The sequence below is a fragment of the Nothobranchius furzeri genome, chromosome 1 (assembly GCF_043380555.1).
Source record: "Nothobranchius furzeri strain GRZ-AD chromosome 1, NfurGRZ-RIMD1, whole genome shotgun sequence".
Lineage (NCBI taxonomy): Eukaryota > Metazoa > Chordata > Actinopteri > Cyprinodontiformes > Nothobranchiidae > Nothobranchius > Nothobranchius furzeri.
The window spans coordinates 98576831-98597327 of record NC_091741.1 but is presented as its reverse complement, the minus strand read 5'-3'; the positions used below and the strand labels follow the sequence as shown (position 1 = coordinate 98597327).

Sequence of the window (20497 nt, the reverse complement as noted above, 5' to 3'; positions counted from 1 at the left end):
GCTGGGGTGGGGCTGGGTTGGTGCCCTCGGACTCCGCGGGGCTCTGTAATGCTGCTGCTTTGGGCCCTGGCAGGATGGGCTGGGGTCTCCATGCCCTGGGTGGCGGTTTGACAACAGAGGTGCCTATTGGGGCCAGTAGGGGAGCTGGCTCCCTGGAGGGCTAAGCCCAACCAGCCATTCCTCCCCATCACTGCATATTTCTCTCCTCCTGCTCCCTCACATCATCACACAAACATACACATAGGATCTAGGGGGGTGGGCAAGTCAGGGAGTGCGGGTATGGACCCCATTTCCGCATTCCTGTGGCAACCTGCCCCCCAATTTTATTTGCACCTTACACGCTTCCACTGACGACATTCCACACAAACACACACTTAGGGCCTTGGGAGTGAGCACATTCAACGGCATTTGGCAGGGGGATATTTCAGCCTCCTCACAGGGTGCCAGTGCCCACTTCCAATTTTAAACTGCACTTAGACACTGATGGCTGAAGGTGTGAGTGGGGTGGTGCAGTGGCATCAGCGGGCATAGCCCGGATGATGCCCGCACTGCCTACTCACCACAGCCATGGAATACACCTCATGATTACACAACACTATATTGGAGCAGGCGGAGGGAGACTAGGGGTCTTTGCCACCTCTGTTGTTGCTAGGCTTCCTGGGGCTGGAGGCTAGGAGGGGGATCTGGCCGTCTGGTTGGGGTTTGGGGTGGAGGGTTGCTGTGCTCAGCGTTGGGCGGGGGAGCCTGCTCATCAGCACCCCAGCAGAAAGGGTCAAACTCTGGTTACTGGTGATGGTTGTACCCAGTTTGCAGCAGTACCGGGACCAGAGTGAATAGGGTGTGTATGGGGAGCATGAGTGGGTGTCCGGCGTGCATTTTTGTAAGTCTTGGGTTGTATGTGCATGTGTGAGCATGAGGGAGGGAGTGTGTGACTGTGTTTGTGTATGATTGTATATGTCAGGTGGGGCCTTTGACTCCTCCCCTCTCCTGGATCCTCTCTTGACGATATAGATCGTTGTCCCCCTTCCCCCTGCCACACCTGGTGTGAGGGGTTGTGCCATGGTCTGCCTGAGTGTTCGTGGCAACCGGGTCTGGGGGTTTAAGTTTCAGGAATCTGCCTGATAGATCCCGGTGGCTGCCTGGTGGGGTCTGGGTCCCTGGGCTCTGCTGGGTCCCCGGCGGGGGTGGTCGCCCCTGGGTCCCGGGTCGCTGGGTCCCGGGCTCGGCCGGCTAGGGGGTGGGAGGCTGCGGGCGGGCCTGTGGGCTTGCCACTGATATCACCCGGGACTCTGCCGGCTGCTGGTTGTGGCCCCCCGGGGCGATCCTCTGTGCCTCTCGGGGGGGTGGGTGAAGGGGGGGGGGGGGTGCCTTTCTGGCTGCAGTTTCTGGGGCAGCGCCTGGATCTCTGGGACTTGGAGCTCCCCCCGTCTCCTGCGCATCTTTGGGGGACGGATCTGTGGTCCCTCACACTCTCTGTTGGACGCTCCTATAGAGAAACCTTACATAAACAAGCGCATGTACACACACAGGTGCTCACATGGTGCTCTCAAAAGTATGGGCTTGGGAACGTTAAACACAGGTCTTAAGACTATGGTGGGCACTGAATGCACTGTGATTTATTATCGTGATTCTTCAGTCAAGCAATGTTGATTATATATTTTCTTCATCAAGTTGACGCAGTGATAGCTTGATCTTGTTGTATTGTTGTTGTGTCCCTTTTTATTTTTTTGTCTTTTTCTGCAGGTCTAGAAGCAGACTCTTGTTCATTGTTTACTTTTTGTGGAACCTCCCCCCCCCCCCCCCCCCCTCTCCCCACCTTTTCTTTTCCTTTCTCTTTCACCTCTGTCTCTGTGTCTGGTCGGAATTACAAAGCATTCAACAGCAATAACAATAAAGTTTTAAGTATCAGGCGTGACATTAAAAGCAAACGCTTTGATGCTCCACCTGAGAATAAATCTGTAAGGCTTGTCACCAGCATTCAGACATCAATTCTGCTTGCTTCACAGCCAGACAGGACACGTTAAAAAAAAAATAAAAAAAAATAAAAACAAAATAAAATAAAATAATAAAGTTAAATACTAAGAACGTATTTAAGAAAATGACTAAATCTATTTGGGACTGAAAATGCAGGAATCACTTGTTTTGCTATTTACAACATTTAGTTTAGTTTTAACAAAAAACAAGCAAATCTTTGACCCTTTGAACCAGAAAGAATCCTGATATTCCTGGACTAAAACTCCAGCGGGTCATGTCTGACCACCAGGACTCAACGTTATTGTTTCACTGGACCGTGTCAGTGGTTTTGGTTCAGAAAACCCCGCTGAGCAGGAAACACTTACACAAATCCTTTCAAGGCAAAGAAAACATAAAAGGTTATTAAACTCATCACTCGTGTAACCGTATGATGTCACTAAAATGATCATTTGTTGTCAGGTGTTACTTGTTATTGTTTAAATAATTTAAAACTGAGTTAGATACAAAAAATGAGTTAAAGATAATTAATAAAATATCCGTAGCCAAATTGTCTTGTTCAAGTTTCCTTAAATGTTTCTGAGATACTTCAAAAGAAAATAATACTTTCTCTCTCTCTCTACCTCTGCTGCTCAGTCCTGCAGTATCAGATTGTCTCTTGACGTCTCACATTTCACCTTCTGAGTGCCTTAAGTTTGTCTTTTGTTCATTTCTTTTATTCCTAACGGAGACTCTCTTCTCTTTTGAATTCCAGTCGGGGTTCCTTCAACCTTTCTGTCCACAGTTAGAGGGAAAAAACTGCACATGAAGAAATCCTTCTCTGTTTTTCTGAGCTTGAACTGGTAGTTAAACACATTGAACATGGCTGTCTAATGACCTATGATTCCTTATATTTTATTTTTAATTTATACATTTATTATTGAAATGTTTGAATCAGGACTGACACAGGTAGCATAGAAAAAGTTCTCTCTGTACTAAAACAATAAAACATAAAACTATGTCTCTAAAACAGACCAGCTGCATGGATTTCCTTTTTCTTTTTGAGAAAAGAACCCAGATCCACCACTTGGTGGTGCACTTCACTGATTCAATCTCTTCACTTGGCAGCACTGAAACATCATCCTGAACCAGGGTGCAGCACACGATAAATATATAAACACACCAAAGTCAACCCTTCAAAGTGTGTCAGCACACAGAGGGTCTGTCTGGTTCAGTGAACTCAGCTCAGCTGAAAACCAGGACTTTATACCTGCTTAGAGTCTGCTCCAGCTTTAATATAGGGTGACCACATTTCCACTTCCAAAAAAGAGGACAGGAGATCTGTGCCTACTGATGACATCACACTATGGCAACGCCACACAAACCACGTTGGGACCCTTTTTTCCCAGGTGAAGAGCTAAAATTAATATCAGATCCTGCCAACAAAATGGCTCTAAAACATTCATGTGTAAATATTTTGCATATTTACTGCAAAATCTCATTTTTCTGCAGCTTAAGTGCTGCAACAACATTTTATTAATAAGAAATTATTATACCTTTTGTTTTACTACTGCATCTGTACGCTTCATGTGCACAGATTATTAAGGATGCTTGTTTCAGCTGTGAGATTAGACGATAGGATCAATGATAAAACAGTTTGTCATGGACTCCATGGAAACTTTCAGAGAATCCACAAATAGAGGCTTTCAGATGCTTTTGTTACTGACAGATGTTGGTAAGTTTAGAAAAGAAACAGATGACAGCGTGTCCGACAATTTTGTTTTTCGTCTGACAATATTAGAAGCTGTCAGTGATGTCTGAGATGCTTTTACAAACACTGTATAACTTCTGGGGAGCCCAGTTATAGGGGTGAGGGGTGTTCTGTTTTGCCTTGGCCCCCCACAATGCCTTGAAACGGCCCTGGGTTTGTCTGAGTTTTGAAGGTGATCTGAATTGTATCAGATGTATAAATATTACATGTGTGTAACTTATTGTTTTATACAGGTAAAAACGTGTAGTGAAGACAAATCTACCTACATTTTACTTTTCAACATTTTGCTTTGTTTTCTTGTTTTTATTTAACTGTCTGTTAAACTGTCTGTCCTGTCTGTCTCTCATCTTCCTGCATCTCCTCTAAACTCTCCAGAAAAACTGTTGCCTGGATTCTTACTTTTTCACCTCATCAGTTACTTTTGAACTAAACAGATCAAAGGGATCTCCTGACCGCAAAGCGTAGTGCGCGTTTCGATGCTGCCTCAGTGAGGTGAAATCACCGCAGCACACGATGAGTGGAGTGTGTCAGGAATGATTAAAAGACAGAATACCAGAGGGTTTAAACGAATTATCATGTGTTAATAATAATGTTTTGTTGCGCCACTTTGTGAATGTATCGTGGGCCGGACGCAGCACGCGCACCAACGATCAGCACTCTGCGTCCTCTCCGCTCAACAGAATCCCGCTACGCTGAGAGTCCACAAATATTGTAATAAAGGTAGAAACTGGATCTTTCCCTGAAAGATATAGACCCCATAAGTCGATCCCTGCTCCTGGATGAAAAACAGGACACTTTATTCCATGTAGGAAACCCTGCCGGACGCCCCGAACAGAGAGTGAAAAGTGGACATGTCCGGGGAAAAGAGGACGTATGGTCACCCTATTTAATACATCATTCTGTGGAGCTGATCTGATTGGATTGGCTGCACCTGGCGGTAAGGTGTTTCCTGTTTCCTGTTTTCAGTGTTGCACTACGTGTAGCTGTTTGGTGTTTGGGGCTCGCTCAAGCTGATTTAATTTCTCTGTACTAGGATATCTCTGAGTTATTGTAGCACTAAAGCACGCTAAAAGACACATTTTCTGTTGTTCCACCTAGCTTTTAGGGAACCATTTGTTTGCACGCAGTTTATTTGGTACTGAACAGTTTGCTCGTCCAGTTAGCTTAGCCTCAGCACGGCTATGGCTACTTCTGTCTCTGCTTCTCCGTCTCCTATCTCTTGCTCTCTGTGTCAGATGTTTAGTTACTCCTCTGCCTCCTTTAGTGATAATGGTACGTGTAATAAATGTAGCATTTTTGTAGCTTTGGAGGCGAGGGTGTCGGAATTGGAGTCCCGGCTCCGCGCTGTTGAAAAACCCGTGAACAGCTGTAGCTATTTAGCTAGCGCGGGGCTAACTAGCTCAGAACCGCCCCGTAGCGGTCCTCCAGCAGAAGAACCCGAGCAGCCGGGAACTCAGGCCGGCTGGGTGACGGTACGCAGGAAGCATAGAACCCAGCCCGTGGGCCACCACCAACCCGTCCACGTTTCTAATAGATTTTCCCCGCTCAGTGACGCACCCACTAACAAGCCGACTCTGATAATTGGCAGCTCCATAGTCAGAAACGTGGCATTAGAGGCTCCAGCAACCATAGTTAAATGTTTACCTGGGGCCAGAGCGGGCGACATTAAATCTTATCTGAAACTGCTGGCTAAGGATAAGCGTAAATACAGTAAGATTGTTATTCACGCTGGCGGTAACGACACCCGGTTACGCCAATCGGAGGTCACTAAAATTAATGTTGCTTCGGTGTGTAAGTTTGCCAAAACAACGTCGGACTCCGTAATTTTCTCTGGCCCCCTACCCGATCGGACCAGTGACAACATGTTTAGCCGCATGCTGTCCTTCAACCGCTGGTTGTCTAGGTGGTGTCCTGAAAACAATGTGAGCTACATTGATAATTGGAAAACTTTTTGGGGAAAACCTGGTCTGATGCGGAGAGACGGCATCCATCCCTGTTTGGATGGTGCAGCTCTTCTTTCTAGGAATATGGCCAGTTTTATTAGTCCTCCATGACTACCCAGGGTCCAGACCAGGAAGCAGAGTCGTAGTTTAACACACCCCTCTGCAGCTTCTGTACTGTTACCCACCCACTACCCCATAGAGACAGTGTCCTGCCCACGGCCAAAATCACACAGATTAAATATCAGGCTTAATAAAGCAAATCATGGAAATCTCATAAATATTAGAACAAATTCAACTGAGCAGAAAACTAGAAAAATTAAAGGTGGGTTGTAGAACATTAGATCAATTTTTTCTAAGACTTTGTTAGTTAATGACTTGATTTGCGATAATCAGATCTCTTTGCTCTCTCTCACAGAATCCTTGCTGCAGCAAGAGGACTATGTTAGCTTAAATGAGTCGACTCCTTCAAATTATTTAAATCATCATATTGCTCGAAGTACAGGGCGAGGAGGAGGAGTGGCAACTATTTTTCATTCTGACTTATTAATCAGTCCCTTACAGATTAATTGTTACAGTTCGCTTGAACATCTTATTCTTAGTTTTCCTAATCCAGATTTCAAAACTGTAAAACCACTCGTTTGTAGTTTTATATCGTCCACCAGGCCCTTACTCTGAGTTTTTGGATCAGATCTCAGATTTTTTACCTGATTTGGTGCTAAATACTGATAAGGTCATTGTAGTGGGGGATTTTAATATTCACGTTGACATTGAAAATGATAGCCTCAATGTAGCCTTTAGTAATATCTTAGACTCAATTGGTTTTACTCAAAGAATACATAGCTCTACCCACTCCTGCCATCATACATTAGACCTTGTGCTGACTTATGGCATACAGTGTAAGGAAATAACAATCTTTCCACATAATCCAGTCCTCTCTGACCACTTTCTGATAACCTTTGAGTTTTTTATAACTGAGTTCTCGAGACATGAAAGTAAATTTCACTATAGTCGGTCTCTGACAACGCAGTTGCGTCTTTTAAATCAACTGTTCCATCTTTACTGTCCTCAGCATCTCAGAGGAACGTAGCAGAGGGCAATATTTTCAGTTCTAGCCCCTCACAAATTGATGCCTTAGTTCATCATGCTAATTCCTCTTTACGTGTGGCATTAGATGATGTAGCCCCTTTAAAAAGAAGGTAATTAGGGACAGGAAGTTGGCTCCCTGGTTTAATTTTCATTTACGAGCCTTAAAACAAAACTCTAGGAAATTGGAGAGAGCATGGCGCTTTACGCACCATGAGGAGGCCTACCTACCCTGGAAAAATAGTCTTGTGCTTTATAAAAATAAGCTTCGACAAACTAGAACTGCTTATTTTTCAGCACTAATTGAGGAGAATAAGCATAATCCTAAATTTTTTTTCAGTACAGTTGCTAAACTTACACAGTGCTACACACCTCCCGGCCTAGGAGTACCAGGAGGGGCAACACAAGTGTGGTGGGAGCAAACACGAAGACAATATAAAGTTCAAAAGGAGTTTATTAACTAAAATTTTCCCAGGAGGGTGTAAATAAAGTATTTGGAAATAATAATGTCTATAATAACTGAAGACAAGGGCAAAGCCCCCCTCAAGCTCGGATAATACCCTCCTGTTTTGTGTACTTGTCCTCCTTTTAGTCCTGTGCTGCTCCTAACGTGGCCGGCGTCTCACGCTCTCCCGTTCTCTCTCTCTCTCAGGGAATGGGTTTTCTCCAGAAAAGATCCTCGTGTCATCTGTAGTCTTTAGTTCACTTGTCTCCACGATCTCCGGCTGCAACTCTCCATTTCTTTACACTGCTTTCCTTCGCAGCTCAGCTCGGCACTCCTTCAGCAGCTCGAAACTCCTGTACTCGGTGATTGGAATCCTCTTCCTTTACACGACTCTGTCAAGCGCTCCTTCACATCTCTCTCAAACTTCTTTTCTTTCAGGCAGCTCCAACCTCCGTCCTTTCTCCACAAGCGCACTGTCTGCAACCTCTCACCGACTTCTCATCGAACTCTCACTGGAAACTCCTCAACAACCTTTCACCGCTCTCCTTCTCAACCCCGTCTCAACTCCATTCACCTTCTCAACCACTCTCTTCTCTTCCTTTATAAGAAGCCCTGATGAGCGTGGATTGCTTCCAGCTGGTGGCAGCGGGCCAGCAGGAAGGGTGCGGCTCAGCGTGCCTCTCTCCATGGTGCTGATCCTGTCACAGCGGGGCCGGAGCAAGGAGCTGTCCTTGGTGCGGTGGTTAAAATGGAGCCCAGGAACACAGAGGTCATAACACACAGAATCATAGCTCTGAGCCATCTATTCCCTTAGTCCTCAGCAGCAATGACTTCATGGGATTTTTTTACAAGTAAAATTCATTCTATTAGAAACAAAATCTTTAGCATCCTCCCTAATGCGATTTCTTCTTCCTCAGTAAGTGAGGCAGCATCAGAGGTGACTGTAGAACCTCATCTGTGCTTGAACCGTTTTGATCCAGTTGAGCTTTCAGAGTTATCAAAAATATTAGCTTCATCTAAACCTTCAACTTGCATTTTGGATCCAATCCCAACCAAATTATTTAAAGATGCATTTCCTTTGGTTACTGCCCCAATTCTAGATATAATCATTCTATCCTTAGTAAATGGGTATGTACCACAAGATTTCAAGGTTGCTGTAATCAAACCTTCACTTAAGAAGCCTTCTTTGGATCCAGATGACCCAATGAATTATTGACCAATATCTAACCTTCCATTTTTATCCAAAGTCCTGGAGAAAATAGTGGCCATCCAAGTATGTGAGCATTTAAACACCAATGCTCTGTTTGGGGAATTTCAGTCTGGTTTTAGAGAGTACCACAGCACTGAAACTGCATTAGTGAGAATTACACATGATATTCTCATGGCCTCAGATAAGAATCTTGTGTCTGTTCTAGTCTTGTTAGATCTCAGTGCTGCCTTTGACACAGTTGATCACAATGTTCTTTTGGAAAGACTTGAACATGTTGTAGGGATCAAAGGAACAGCGCTAGGCTGGTTTAAATCCTACCTGTCTGACAGATTTCATTTTGTAAATGTACATGACAAATCGTCTTCATACTCCAGGGTTACTTGCGGAGTACCACAGGGTTCAGTGCTTGGACCAATTATTTTAACTATATATATGCTCCCAATTGGTAAAATCATTAGACAGCATGGGATAAACTTCCACTGTTATGCTGACGACACTCAGCTATATTTATCCATTAACCCTGATGAACCTAATCGGATGGGTGGATTACAGGCTTGTCTTGAGGACATAAAAAGTTGGATGACTCTAAACTTCTTGCTTTTAAATCAAGACAAGACGGAAGTTCTCATCTTTGGACCAGAAATCCAGAAAAGGAAATTGCTTAACCAATCGCCTGACCTGAATGGCATTACATTAATCTCCGAGAAAAAAGTAAGGAACCTTGGTGTTATCTTTGACCAGGATATGTCATTCAAATCCCAGGTTTCACAAGTTTGTAGGATTTCCTTTTTCCACCTTCGGAATATTGCTAAGATTAGATGCATCCTTTCCAGGAGTGATGCTGAAAAACTAGTTCATGTATTTATTACATCAAGACTGGTTTACTGTAATTCATTACCCTCAGGAAGTCCACAGAATGTAGTTAAAAGTCTTCAGCTTGTCCAAAATGCTGCAGCTAGAGTTCTGATGAGAATTAAAAAGAGAGATCATATCTCTCCTGTCTTAGCTTCCCTACATTGGCTACCTGTTAAATTCAGAATAGATTTTAAGATCCTCCTTCTCACATATAAAGCTCTTAATAATCAAGCTCCATCATACATCAGTGATCTGATTGTTCCATACGTTCCTAACCGAGCACTTCGCTCTCAGACTGCAGGTCTACTGGTGGTACCCAGAATATCTCAAATTAGTATGGGAGGCAGATCTTTTAGTTATCAGGCTCCTCTCCTGTGGAACCAGCTCCCAGCTTTAGTCCGTGAGGCAGACACTTTGTCTACTTTTAAGAATAGGCTTAAAACATTTTTATTTGATAGGGCCTATGGTTAAAATCTGATGTTAGGCTAAATCTGGAAAAGTGGGGGAGTACAGGGAGGTGGAGTGTTCAGTCGGTAAAGACGGCTCTCCCTTGCCCTGACTCCAACATGCCTCCATCTAAATAGGATAGATTATCCAGAGTTATCTCTGTAGTTATGCTGCTATAGGCTTAGACTGCTGGAGGATACACTGACCACTTTTCACACTCTACTGCTTTCTTCTACAGTCTGCTCTTTAACTGTACTATTTTCTGCAATTTCAGCTGTTAACTTAATTTTCTCTGTAAGTGTTTTTCTCCCCAGAAGAAGCTACAACGACATTCTGCTGAGCTGTGGTGGCCTCATGGAGGGGGCCATCGACTAGCACACTGCTGCTAACCACTAAAACATTCTCCCTCTCCTGATAATGGCTTTTTGCTTTCCTTGACGTTGGATGTGCTAATACTAGTTTATCCGTTTAATTATAGATCCACTAGGATGAATACAATAAAGTTTATTGTGCTCCAGCTGCAGCATTTTGGACAAGCTGAAGACTTTTAACTACATTCTGTGGACTTCCTGAGAGTAATGAATTACAGTAAACCAGTCTTGATGTAATAAATACATGAACTAGTTTTTCAGCATCACTCCTGGAAAGGATGCATCTAATCTTAACAATATTCCAAAGGTGAAAAAAGGAAATCCTACAAACCAGTTTAACGTGAGAGTCCTGGTCGAAGACACTAAGGTTCCTTACTTTGTTCTCTGAGACTAATTTAATGCTGTTCAGGTCAGATAATTGGCTAAACAATTTCCTTTTCTGAAGTTCCGGTCCAAAAATGAGAACTTCAGTCTTGATTTAAAAGCAGAAAGTTTTGAGTTATCCAATTTTTTATGTAACAGGATTCAATTTGTAAAGAATCCTGGAGCCATCCGCCATGAACCACTGGAGATTGAGAAGACAGAGCACACACACACACACACACACACACACACACACACACACACACACACACACACACACACACACACACACACACACACGCGCACACACACACACACACACACACACACACACACACAGGTGACTTTATGACCATGTGTTTTACATGTTTGAAACACTTTATTATGTACACATTTTGAGAAAAGGTTGCAAGAAACACATTTTCTTAGATTAACAATATTAATATAAAAACAGGCATTAAACAATAAATATGACTCACACGAGTCATGTTTTTATCTGAATTTTGTTACGATAAAAACAGAATTCAATACCAAAAGACAATATTGAACAATAGAGGAAACATCAGCTTGAGGTAAACTCCAGAGGAAAAACATGACAATGTGTTTATTTCCAGTCTACATTAAGCAGATCATTTAAGAACATTAATATAAAAATAATATTATTCTTATTTCTATGCTGAAGGATTGTTGCTTTATTGTTCAGTGTTATTGATCACTGCAGCTGTGAGAGAAGAGCTCCACAATCATCCAGCCTGTCCATCTCCTCCACCACCTCCACCAGCCGCTCCACCTTCTCTGATGGAAGCACCACCTCTGCGTTGGTTCTGAACTTCTTGCTCAGGCTCTCGTTTGTCAGCGGGTTGCGCCAGTGGCCGTAGAAGGTGTCACAGCGGCCCTTCAGGATGTCTCCTCCAACTAGAGTCACCTGGACTTCTCCGTACATGCGGTTGAAATTGGCGGGGTTGTCCTCAGGATGCTCCATGCGAACACGGCTTAGCAGGAAGTGCAGCTCTGGGCGGCTCATGGCGGGCGGGCTGAAGGACTGCACGGTCACCTCACCGTCCAGCAGAGCGCTGCAGGCGTTAAACTGGAAGGAGTGGCGTGCCTCGTGCTCTGACTCGGGAAAAGGCCTGTTGATGTATTTAGACTGGGGGACCCTGAGCAGGATGTCCTGGACCTGATGTGGGGACACCTGTCCTAGACCATGTCCCACAAGGAGCTCATGGACCGCAGCTGCAGCATCAGCCACCCAGTGCATCCCCAGATGGGCAGGAAAACGCTTAAAAGCCATGTCCTGCTCCTCTAACAGGAACACATGTCCACCACCATCAGGTGACTCTAAAGGCTGAGGAACATAATCTTCATAAAAGGCGCTGAAGCCCGCCACTCCTGGAACAGCATCCAAGACCAGAGGACTGGCCTCTAGGCCTCTGGAGGCCAGCAGAGCAGCTTCAAGCCCCAAACGAGAGGCGTTGCCGATGTGAAGGGGCTTGGACTGAGTGGCAGCATTAGCCATCGGCGCTCCAGCTAGAGAAGCTGCTATAGCCAAGGCATGACTGCACTGAGACGGATCCAGAGACAGGAGACGAGAACAGGCTGCTGCACTTCCTATAGGACCCACCACAGTGGGAGGATGGAACCTGTTCACACACACACACACACACACACACACACACACACACACACACACACACACACACACACACACAAACACACACACACACACACACACACACACACACACAGTTCAGTTAGGACATTTATTCTGTTGTAACTGAAACAATCACTGATCTGCATCACCACTTAAGAACGTTTCTATTGGTTGAATCTTTAGAACAAGATGAATTGATTTGACTCGTTTCAGGTCACCTGAGTTTCTAAAACACCCACCAGATGAAGGGTTTGGTTTGTGCTAATTCTGTTAACGTTACACCAAGAGCCCCTGCTGTTCCTACAGTAAGCATCATTACACTGACATCACTAAAACGGCCTCTTACACCTCAGTGCTGAGATCAGCACAGTCAAACAAGGACGTCTTTAAACGAACGTGTTCATGAAGATCGTGCTAAAACCAGACTTTCTGGTTCAAGCTTGACTTGTGCTGTGAGGCACTGACCTCTTGGGAATGCTGCGTGCTTCATTAGAGAACCTCATCAGACGGCCCTGGATCTCAATGCCGACATTGAAGGCCAGTAAGAAGTCCAGACCGCTTGGTTTGCTGTTAGCCGGCATCATGTCACTGAGAGCAAACAAAGCTGGGAGAACAGCTCCTGAGGGATGAGTGGCTGGATGCCACGTGTCGTCAAAGTCCATGGAATGAGTCTGGAAGCAACCAGAGTTTGTGTCTCATCATACTGAAGCTGAAAGGAGTCAGAATAATAACTTTTTCTGTGAGGATCATAACTAGATCAGAACCCAGCTATGAACACCTTGCCTGTGCCGTGTCTGAATGATCCACTTCTTTATGTTTTTTTTTCTGAAGTGAACACTGACATGTATTCTGTTCCTGGTGTGTTTTCAAAAGAAAAATGACTTTCATTCCTAAATCCAGCCATCGAGGGGGAAGAAAGTAGCTTCTTTGGAAATATTTGATGGGAAACTTTAAGGCCAGCTCAGCTGATTTTATTTCTATATCCTAACCCTGTTGTCTTTGGGAGCCACGCTGCACCAACAGCTGAGAAAAGCTGTTTATACAAAATGTTTCCACTGATGTTTATGTGGTTATTTATATATGGTTGTTTTCCACTTATGTTTCTCACCGCTACTCCATTAACGAAAGCTGCCAGTGTTGGGGAGAGTCTGATCCCTCTGCGTCCGTACACAGAGCTGATGTGATCCGGAGCATACATGTGCTAAGAACAAACACAGAAACAACCCTACATTCACTCATCTGTTCTGGACACATTTGGGTTGGACCTGACTCAGACTTTCACTTTGCCTCACCTGGCAGAACTGAAGAGCCAGCTCAAACACATCTGTCCTGCTCCCTATCAGTCCGACCCCGATGCTGTCCAGCACCATCCTTTTGCTGCGATGGAGCACAACCGGAGACAAATGCTGAGGCTTTATTTCACTGATGAACTTCCCAAAACTGGCTGTGACCGTATCTTCTGGGGCTGGGTGCTTCTGGACTGCAGGAATGAAAAGATAAAGTTGTTTAATAAAGGTTATTAATTAAGGTTATTATTATTATTTTTAATCAAAGTCAGCATATCTGTTTACCCTCCACTGCAGTGTTATGCAGTCTTCTGGCAGCCCGCACTGGTCTGATGGTTTTCTTTGGGACAAAACATAAATCAGAACAAAGCATTTCAGTTATTTTTCACATCTCAGGATGACTACAGGCTGATGAGTTCCTGCATTTACTTGTTCACGTCTTTAATCTAATGTTTGTGTTTGAAAGAGCCAGTGTAGAGGTGTAACAGGTGTTTCCCAGCATGAGTGTTCTCCTCAACATTTAGCAGGAGTTATTTTATAGTTCCCTGCCTTGGCCGCACTACAAACCTCTACTTTTGATATTTTTATGACTTCTTTATTTGAAAAGGACTTAAAACCATCACTTTTAGAGTCTGAAAACTGACTAAAAGCATAAATATGTCTGTAATCTTACCTGTAGCGTGGAGAACATGTCTTCAACTTTCTGTCACAATGATCTTGTTTCTTGTTTCTCTTGGATGCAGCAGCTGAGCAGTGAAGGATGCTGATGCTTTTGTGGCTGAAAATCCACCTGCCTTATATAGTCCAGGACTTACAATGACCGGAAACACCAAAGGAGCAGGAAGGGCAGGTTCCTTTTGCAATCCTGCATCACATCAGAATGAGGCTTTTCCACCCGGGTCATTATCTGTGGTGTAACGTTCACCATCATCAATAGCCTTGAGGGGGAGGAAGGAGAAAGAAGGAGGAAACGCCACTTTTGTGTAAAGTGAAAGGCAGTGATGTCACCTGTAAGTATGCTGCTGTGTGACAGAGTGGGGAATTCTCAGTAACTCCTCCTTTACACAAACAGATCATATTTAAGGCAAACCTTCGTCCCTCCTTCAGCACAACTCAGCTTTCCATCAGTCTGAACAACTTCAACAGGTAAAACTTTGTTCTTTCTTTTATTGCTGACAGGAGTAAATATTTTGTTTCTGCATGTCACCCATCAGAAATCCTTAAACCTATAGCTAGATTATTATATACTCTGCTTTGTAGATTGAATCAGACCTAAATCTGCATAAAGGATGCTCCCTGACAAGAGTTTATTTATAAATATTAAAACTATTATTGCAATATCCTGTAGTTTTTCAACAATATGAAAATAACAGTAATGTTAGGGGTATTATTCTATTGATAAAATTGTTTTCATTTAGAAAAAATTCTTCCTCTTCAGAGAGCCTGTTAGAGGAGCGTCGTAATAAATGACTTTTACATTAGTTACATGACAAGAGTGGCTCAGCCTACTTATGACAGGCAAGGACCGTCTTATATTATATTATATTATATTATATTATATTATATTATATTATATTATATTATATTATATTATATTATATTATATTATATTAAATTATATTATATTATATTATATTATATTATATTATATTATGCTCAATCTTTCATTGGTTCCTTTAAAAATTCTTATATTAATGTTGTTGTTGACGATTACCATTTTAGACTTTTATCATATGTTTGGATTGTCTACAGAAACACCATGGCAGCAGATAGGTTTCCTGCCAGTTTCTACAGAGAACCAGGAGTGTTAGGAATGTTAACACTCCAGGCAGCCTATGGATTCACAGCTGGAAGCGTTGCTTTACTGGTCAATAATGCCTTCCTCATGCTGATTGGTAAGGTCTAGTATCTGCTTTCAGCGCTGGAATTCACAATTTTTATTCATTCATAATTTTGTACTTTTGTTTCTTCTATTAGCTGCTTATAGGAACGTGGTTCTGTTGTTTCTAACAACAATCATGGAGGTTGTTCTTGTCTGCTTCCTTCTCTCCACCCTGCACAGACTTCCATACCAACTTGAAAGTGAGTTAAAACCGCCTGTTATAAACTTTATGTATTTACGATACTGACTCTCATCAGAACAAATCAAGTCTAACATCCAGAAACGATGTATTGCAGTTGCCATGCTTGCATTGGTATCCATCATTTGCTTTTATGGCACCTTGGCTTCACTGATGAACTGCATCTTCTCACAAAGAGTGATCCCAATGGGTCCTTCCATAATAAAGGTAATGACTGAAGTTTAGATTGGCCTACCTTTAAGAATCAGCGTGAATAATTAATAAAAATGTGTGTGTTTTGTTTTAGGAAAAAGTGAAACAGGAAGCTTGTGACGAGCCGTCCTGTCCGGTGGCTAGCTCGCGTCTCACCAGCGGTCTGTTGAAGATAGCTCGACTTCTCGAGGACGGGGGTGTGTGTGGTATTCCCACAGATACTGTGTACGCTCTGGCTGCTTCCTGCAAGAATCCTCAGGCGATAGAAAAAATCTACAACATTAAAGTAAGAAGATAGAGGAAGCTTGTTTAACAGCAATATACATTTTCATGAAGTCACCATCTTGTTGAATTGGACCTTTTGCAGGACAGACCTGCAGAGAAGCCTATATGCATTTGCATCTTCAGTGTGGAACAGCTGGTTGCAGCCAGGCCTCCTTTCAGCCCTCTGCTGTGGGAGTTCATGAGGAATGTGTATCCTGGAGGCATCAGCTGCATTGTCAGCAAAGGAGACTGGCTTTACAGACTAGGTCAGCAGTGTAGAGTGTTTGAATGTTGAGTGGCAGAATTCTGTATCAGTATTCAGTTTTTACGTGAACTTTAACCTCATTTCTGTAGGAGTTGGACCTGCTTATGACCGTGTTGGTACCAGAGACAGCATCATGATCCGTGTCCCAGACCACACCGTGACCTGCCACCTATGTGACATCACTGGACCCCTGGCCATAACATCAGCCAATCCCAGTGGAGAATCAGACAGCACCCACCACAGCATGGTCATTAAGTAAGAGTCTCCTCAAAGAAGTTTAATGCAAACTAACAAACAACACATCTCTAAAACTTTTAGCACCATACACTAATTACTGTTTCAAACTGCTTCTTTTGCTGCAGTCGACTGGGACACAAGATCCAAGGAGTACTTTGTGATGGTGACTCGAATGAAGTAGTTGCTTCAACTGTGGTCAACTGCCTGAGGATTGATGAAGGTAAGGGGCCATGATTTCTTCCTACTGGGGCTGTTTAAGGTCAAATTTCTAACTGAAGCTCTTCTAACCTTCGTTCAGGAGTCATCACCATTGTGAGAGAAGGCTGTGTCCCTGCTATCAAAGTCCAACAGATCTTTGACAGACTGAAGAACTCCATGATTTGATTGTCTCTTAGCGAAGACTGTCTACCTGGCTGATCACGTTCAAGTCAACTTGTCTAACCCAAGCTGTGCTTTGCTTTTCATACTGACAAACAGCAAAAGAGGGAAAAAGAAAACTAAAAATGTGTGTTTATATGGATGTAACTTTTGTGTCTTAGTGGATGCATAGATAGATAGCTAATTCAAAAGTCATCTTAAACTGCATGAACTCCATAATGTTTTAGACTATTTATATATTTATTGTTATATTTATTTTCAAAATATATCAACACAAACACTTTGAATCTGTAAATAAATAGTTATGTTTTTTAATTTATAATGTTTGAACTCATTGTAAAACAGAAAGAATGTCTTTGTGTGGTTTCTGCATTGAAGCTCTCTCGTGCATTAATTAATTTGTGCAATAAAAATAATTAAAATGTATTAAGGCTTGCATCTTTAAATAATTACTAAATGTTTTCTAGATGAATGCATTCTCTCCCTCAATACATCTTTATTCAGATCTTCAGATAAATCAATAACAACGATGGTGTTTAAAAGCTTGACATAAATAGATATATTTTTGAACAATTGCTAATTAAGCACTTGAAAGCATCTAGTTATTTGTCAGAGGTCATTAGCAGCTCAAGAACTCTGAAACAATTCAACCATCTAATTTTATTATGAGCTCTTTAAAGATGGGGATCCCTTGTTTAATCAATACATTTGCAGTGGTCTCTGGAAGGAATCAAGGCCTTGTAAGTCGTACTCTGGGGAAACAGAACTCTGGAACAGTTTCAGGAAGTAGAAATGAGCCACATCAGAGTTGAGGATTGGCCTGAAGTAGCTAATGCTAACGGTTAGCTTAGATCTTTGGACACATTGTCTGCTGTTTCCTGGACCCTAAACCAACAACAGCCTTCCCTGTCGTGAGTCAAGATTGACAAGTCCATGAATGCTATGTGACATTATATATATATATATCTTTTCTTTTCTTTCTTGGAATATATATATTCACTTTCTTTTCCAGCAGTCGCAGAGAACACATGCTTCTTATTTTCCTCCCTCATCTTTTTTCCCAAGGCTCTTTGTCCTGTCTGCCCACAGAATGCTTCTCTGCACTTCTTCTGAAACACCCTATTTTTTAGGAATGGATTTGATAAATTGGTCATTCAACGCAATTGATAAGATTTTTCAACGATTAGAACGGAGCAGGGGGCTCCCACTTGCCCACAAGGGACACACCCAGCAGGATATATGATGGATTCCTGGAAAGAGTGGAAGATCGTATGGCTCTCCTGGATTTCTATTGAGGACGTTGAAGACGGGTGGATGTCTGGCCTGATGATCACTGGATTTCTTCTGATTGGAGTGGGAGGATATCTGGTTTTCTGGAAATTTGGGAAGACAGGAGCGATTGGAGGGCGACCCACACCCACGAAGAGCACCGTCCTTTTGGAGACCTCACAGACTGGGATGCTACTCGAGGTGAATCGCAAGCTGGACAATTTTCTAGCTGCGATACCGAAGTTAGTGCACAAATGGATGTCATCTCGGAGAGGGTCACTGGACGGTGTGGAGATGTTTAAAATTTAAATTGGCTTCACTGGAGGACTTGAATGATCAGTTACAGACTGAAGGCAGAGAGGAAAATTATCTCAGCCTGACCCAAACAAAGTCTTGTTATCCGAATCTGACGCCATGGCAGCCTTGAGATGCCAACAACAAACCCCACGAAGGAATGCAGACAGATGCTGTGAAAACCCATACCCCCCCCCCCCCCCCCCCCCCCCGCCTTCACATTGGTGGACTTCAGCCTGGCGAGGTCATCAACCTGCAGGTGTCAAATTGCTCTGCATTCCTCCCAAGATCTCCCTCCCACCTGTGGCTACAGTGGATGAGCGCCATACAGGGCTGCTATCGCTGGGGAAACAGGATCCCAGCCCCCCCCCCCCCCCCCCCCCCCCCCCGCCTTCCTATCGGTGTCTCATGTTGTGAACTGTTGATGTTCGTGCTCATATGTTTGAGGCGTTTTTTGCATAGTAAAGCTGCGCTCTGCTGGGTGTAACTCTTGTATGCCTGTTTTCCCTCCCCCAATTTATCCTCATGTAATCCCCTTTTCATCTAATTGAAATGAGCACAGTTATGGCTGCTCTCGTGGTCTGCCTGTATCTGTTCTGTCTACATGTGTGTGTGTAACCTTGGTCAGGCTGTGCTGCGGAGTCGCACACACTCGGCTGCGAACCGCTCCAGCGAAAGCTGAAGATTACTTTCTGATGAAGCCAACAGGACCACATCATCTGAAAAAGCAGATCCTCAGGCCACCAAAACAGATGCCCTCCACACCTTGGCTGCGCCTAGAAATCCTGTCCATAAAGGTTATGAACAGAATCTGTGACAAAGGGAAGCCTTGGCGGAGTCCAACTCTCACTGGGAACGAGCCCGACTTACTGCCGGCTATGCGGACCAAGCTCTGATATCGGTCATACAGGGACCTAACAGCCCGTATCAGAGGGCCTGGTACCCCATACTCCCAGAGTACCTCCCACAGGGCCCCCCAAGGGACGCGGTCAAACGCCTCCTCCAAATCCACAAAACACATGTAGACTGGTTGGGCAAATTTCCACGCACCCCCCAGGATTCTCCTAAGGGTATAAAGCTGGTCCAGAGTTCCACAGCCAGAACGAAAACCACATTGCTCCTCCTGAATCTGAGGTTCAACAATCCGACAGACCCTCCTCTCCAGAACCCCTGAATAGACCTTACCAGGAAGGCTCAGGTGTGTGATCCCCCTGTAGTTGGAACACAACCTGCGGTCCCCCTTTTTTAAATAAGGGGACCACCACCCCGGTCTGCCAGTCCAGTGTGACTGCCTCCGATGTCCACGCGATATTGCAGAGCCGGGTCAGCCAACCCAGCCCCACAACATCCAGAGCCTTAGGGAACTCCGGGCGGATCTCATCCACCCCTGCTCGGCGCTTCTCAGTGGGAGCAACTCCAGAGTGGTAGAAAGTCCAACCCCTCTCAAGGAAACTGGTTCCAGAGCCAGAACCATGCGTTGAGGTGAGTCTGACTATATCTAGTCAGAACCTCTCAACCTCACACACCAACTCAGGCTCCTTCCCCACCAAAGAAGTTACATTCCATGTGCAAAGAGCCAGCTTCTGTAGCCGAGGATCAGACCGCCAAGGTCCCTGCCCTCGACTACCACCCGTCACACACTGCGTCTGCACCCGACCCCTTTGGCCCCTCCCACGAGTGGTGAGCCCATGGGAAGGGGGATCCACGTTTCCTTTTTGGGCTCTGCCCGGCCGGGCTCCATGGGTGAAAACCCGGTCACCAGGCGCTCGCCAGCGGGCCCCACCTCCAGGCCTGGCTCCAGAGGGGGGCCCCGGTGACCCACGTCCGGGCGAGAGAACACGGTCTCCATTTATATAATTCATCATAAGAGGTCTTCGGGCTGCTCTTTGTCTGTCCCTCACCTAGGACCTGTTTGCCATGGGTGACCCTACCAGAGGCAGAAAGCCTCGGACTACTTAGCTCCAAGGATCATTGAGACACTCAAACCCCTCCACCATGGTAAGGTGGCAGCCCAGGGAGAGGAAAACATGCATAAAAAGTATTAAAATGTGTCAAATGCAAACCAATAACTTTACCCAAAACTTTAAGTGCTTCAGACTGAGTGAATCTAGTATTTGCCTACATTTAAATGTCCCTTCAGGT

At 44.2% G+C, this 20497-nt stretch overlaps 2 protein-coding genes across 2 annotated transcripts; both read right to left on the bottom strand.

Annotated features, from left to right (window-relative positions):
- Positions 1-11078: 11078 nt before the first annotated feature.
- On the bottom strand, positions 11079-11954 carry LOC129156268 (cis-aconitate decarboxylase-like). Its single transcript, XM_070553532.1, has one exon. It carries the CDS (start codon positions 11952-11954, stop codon positions 11151-11153), a length of 804 nt encoding a protein of 267 aa, XP_070409633.1. The 3' UTR covers positions 11079-11150.
- A 466-nt stretch (positions 11955-12420) lies between these two features.
- On the bottom strand, positions 12421-13458 carry LOC139070354 (cis-aconitate decarboxylase-like). The gene is made up of 2 exons (XM_070552451.1): positions 13198-13458; positions 12421-12760 (listed from the first exon to the last, which is right to left on the bottom strand). Exons 1-2 carry the CDS (start codon positions 13285-13287, stop codon positions 12524-12526), a joined length of 327 nt encoding a protein of 108 aa, XP_070408552.1. The 5' UTR covers positions 13288-13458; the 3' UTR covers positions 12421-12523.
- Positions 13459-20497: the final 7039 nt, after the last annotated feature.

Coding starts and splice junctions, on each gene's coding strand:
- LOC129156268 (XM_070553532.1), bottom strand. CDS start 11,954: ATGGCTAATGCTGCCACTCAGTCCAAGCCCCTTCACATCGGCAACGCC.
- LOC139070354 (XM_070552451.1), bottom strand. CDS start 13,287: ATGTATGCTCCGGATCACATCAGCTCTGTGTACGGACGCAGAGGGATC. Junction 12,761..13,197: donor CTTTCGTTAATGGAGTAGCG/GTGAGAAACATA, acceptor GGTTGCTTCCAG/ACTCATTCCATGGACTTTGA.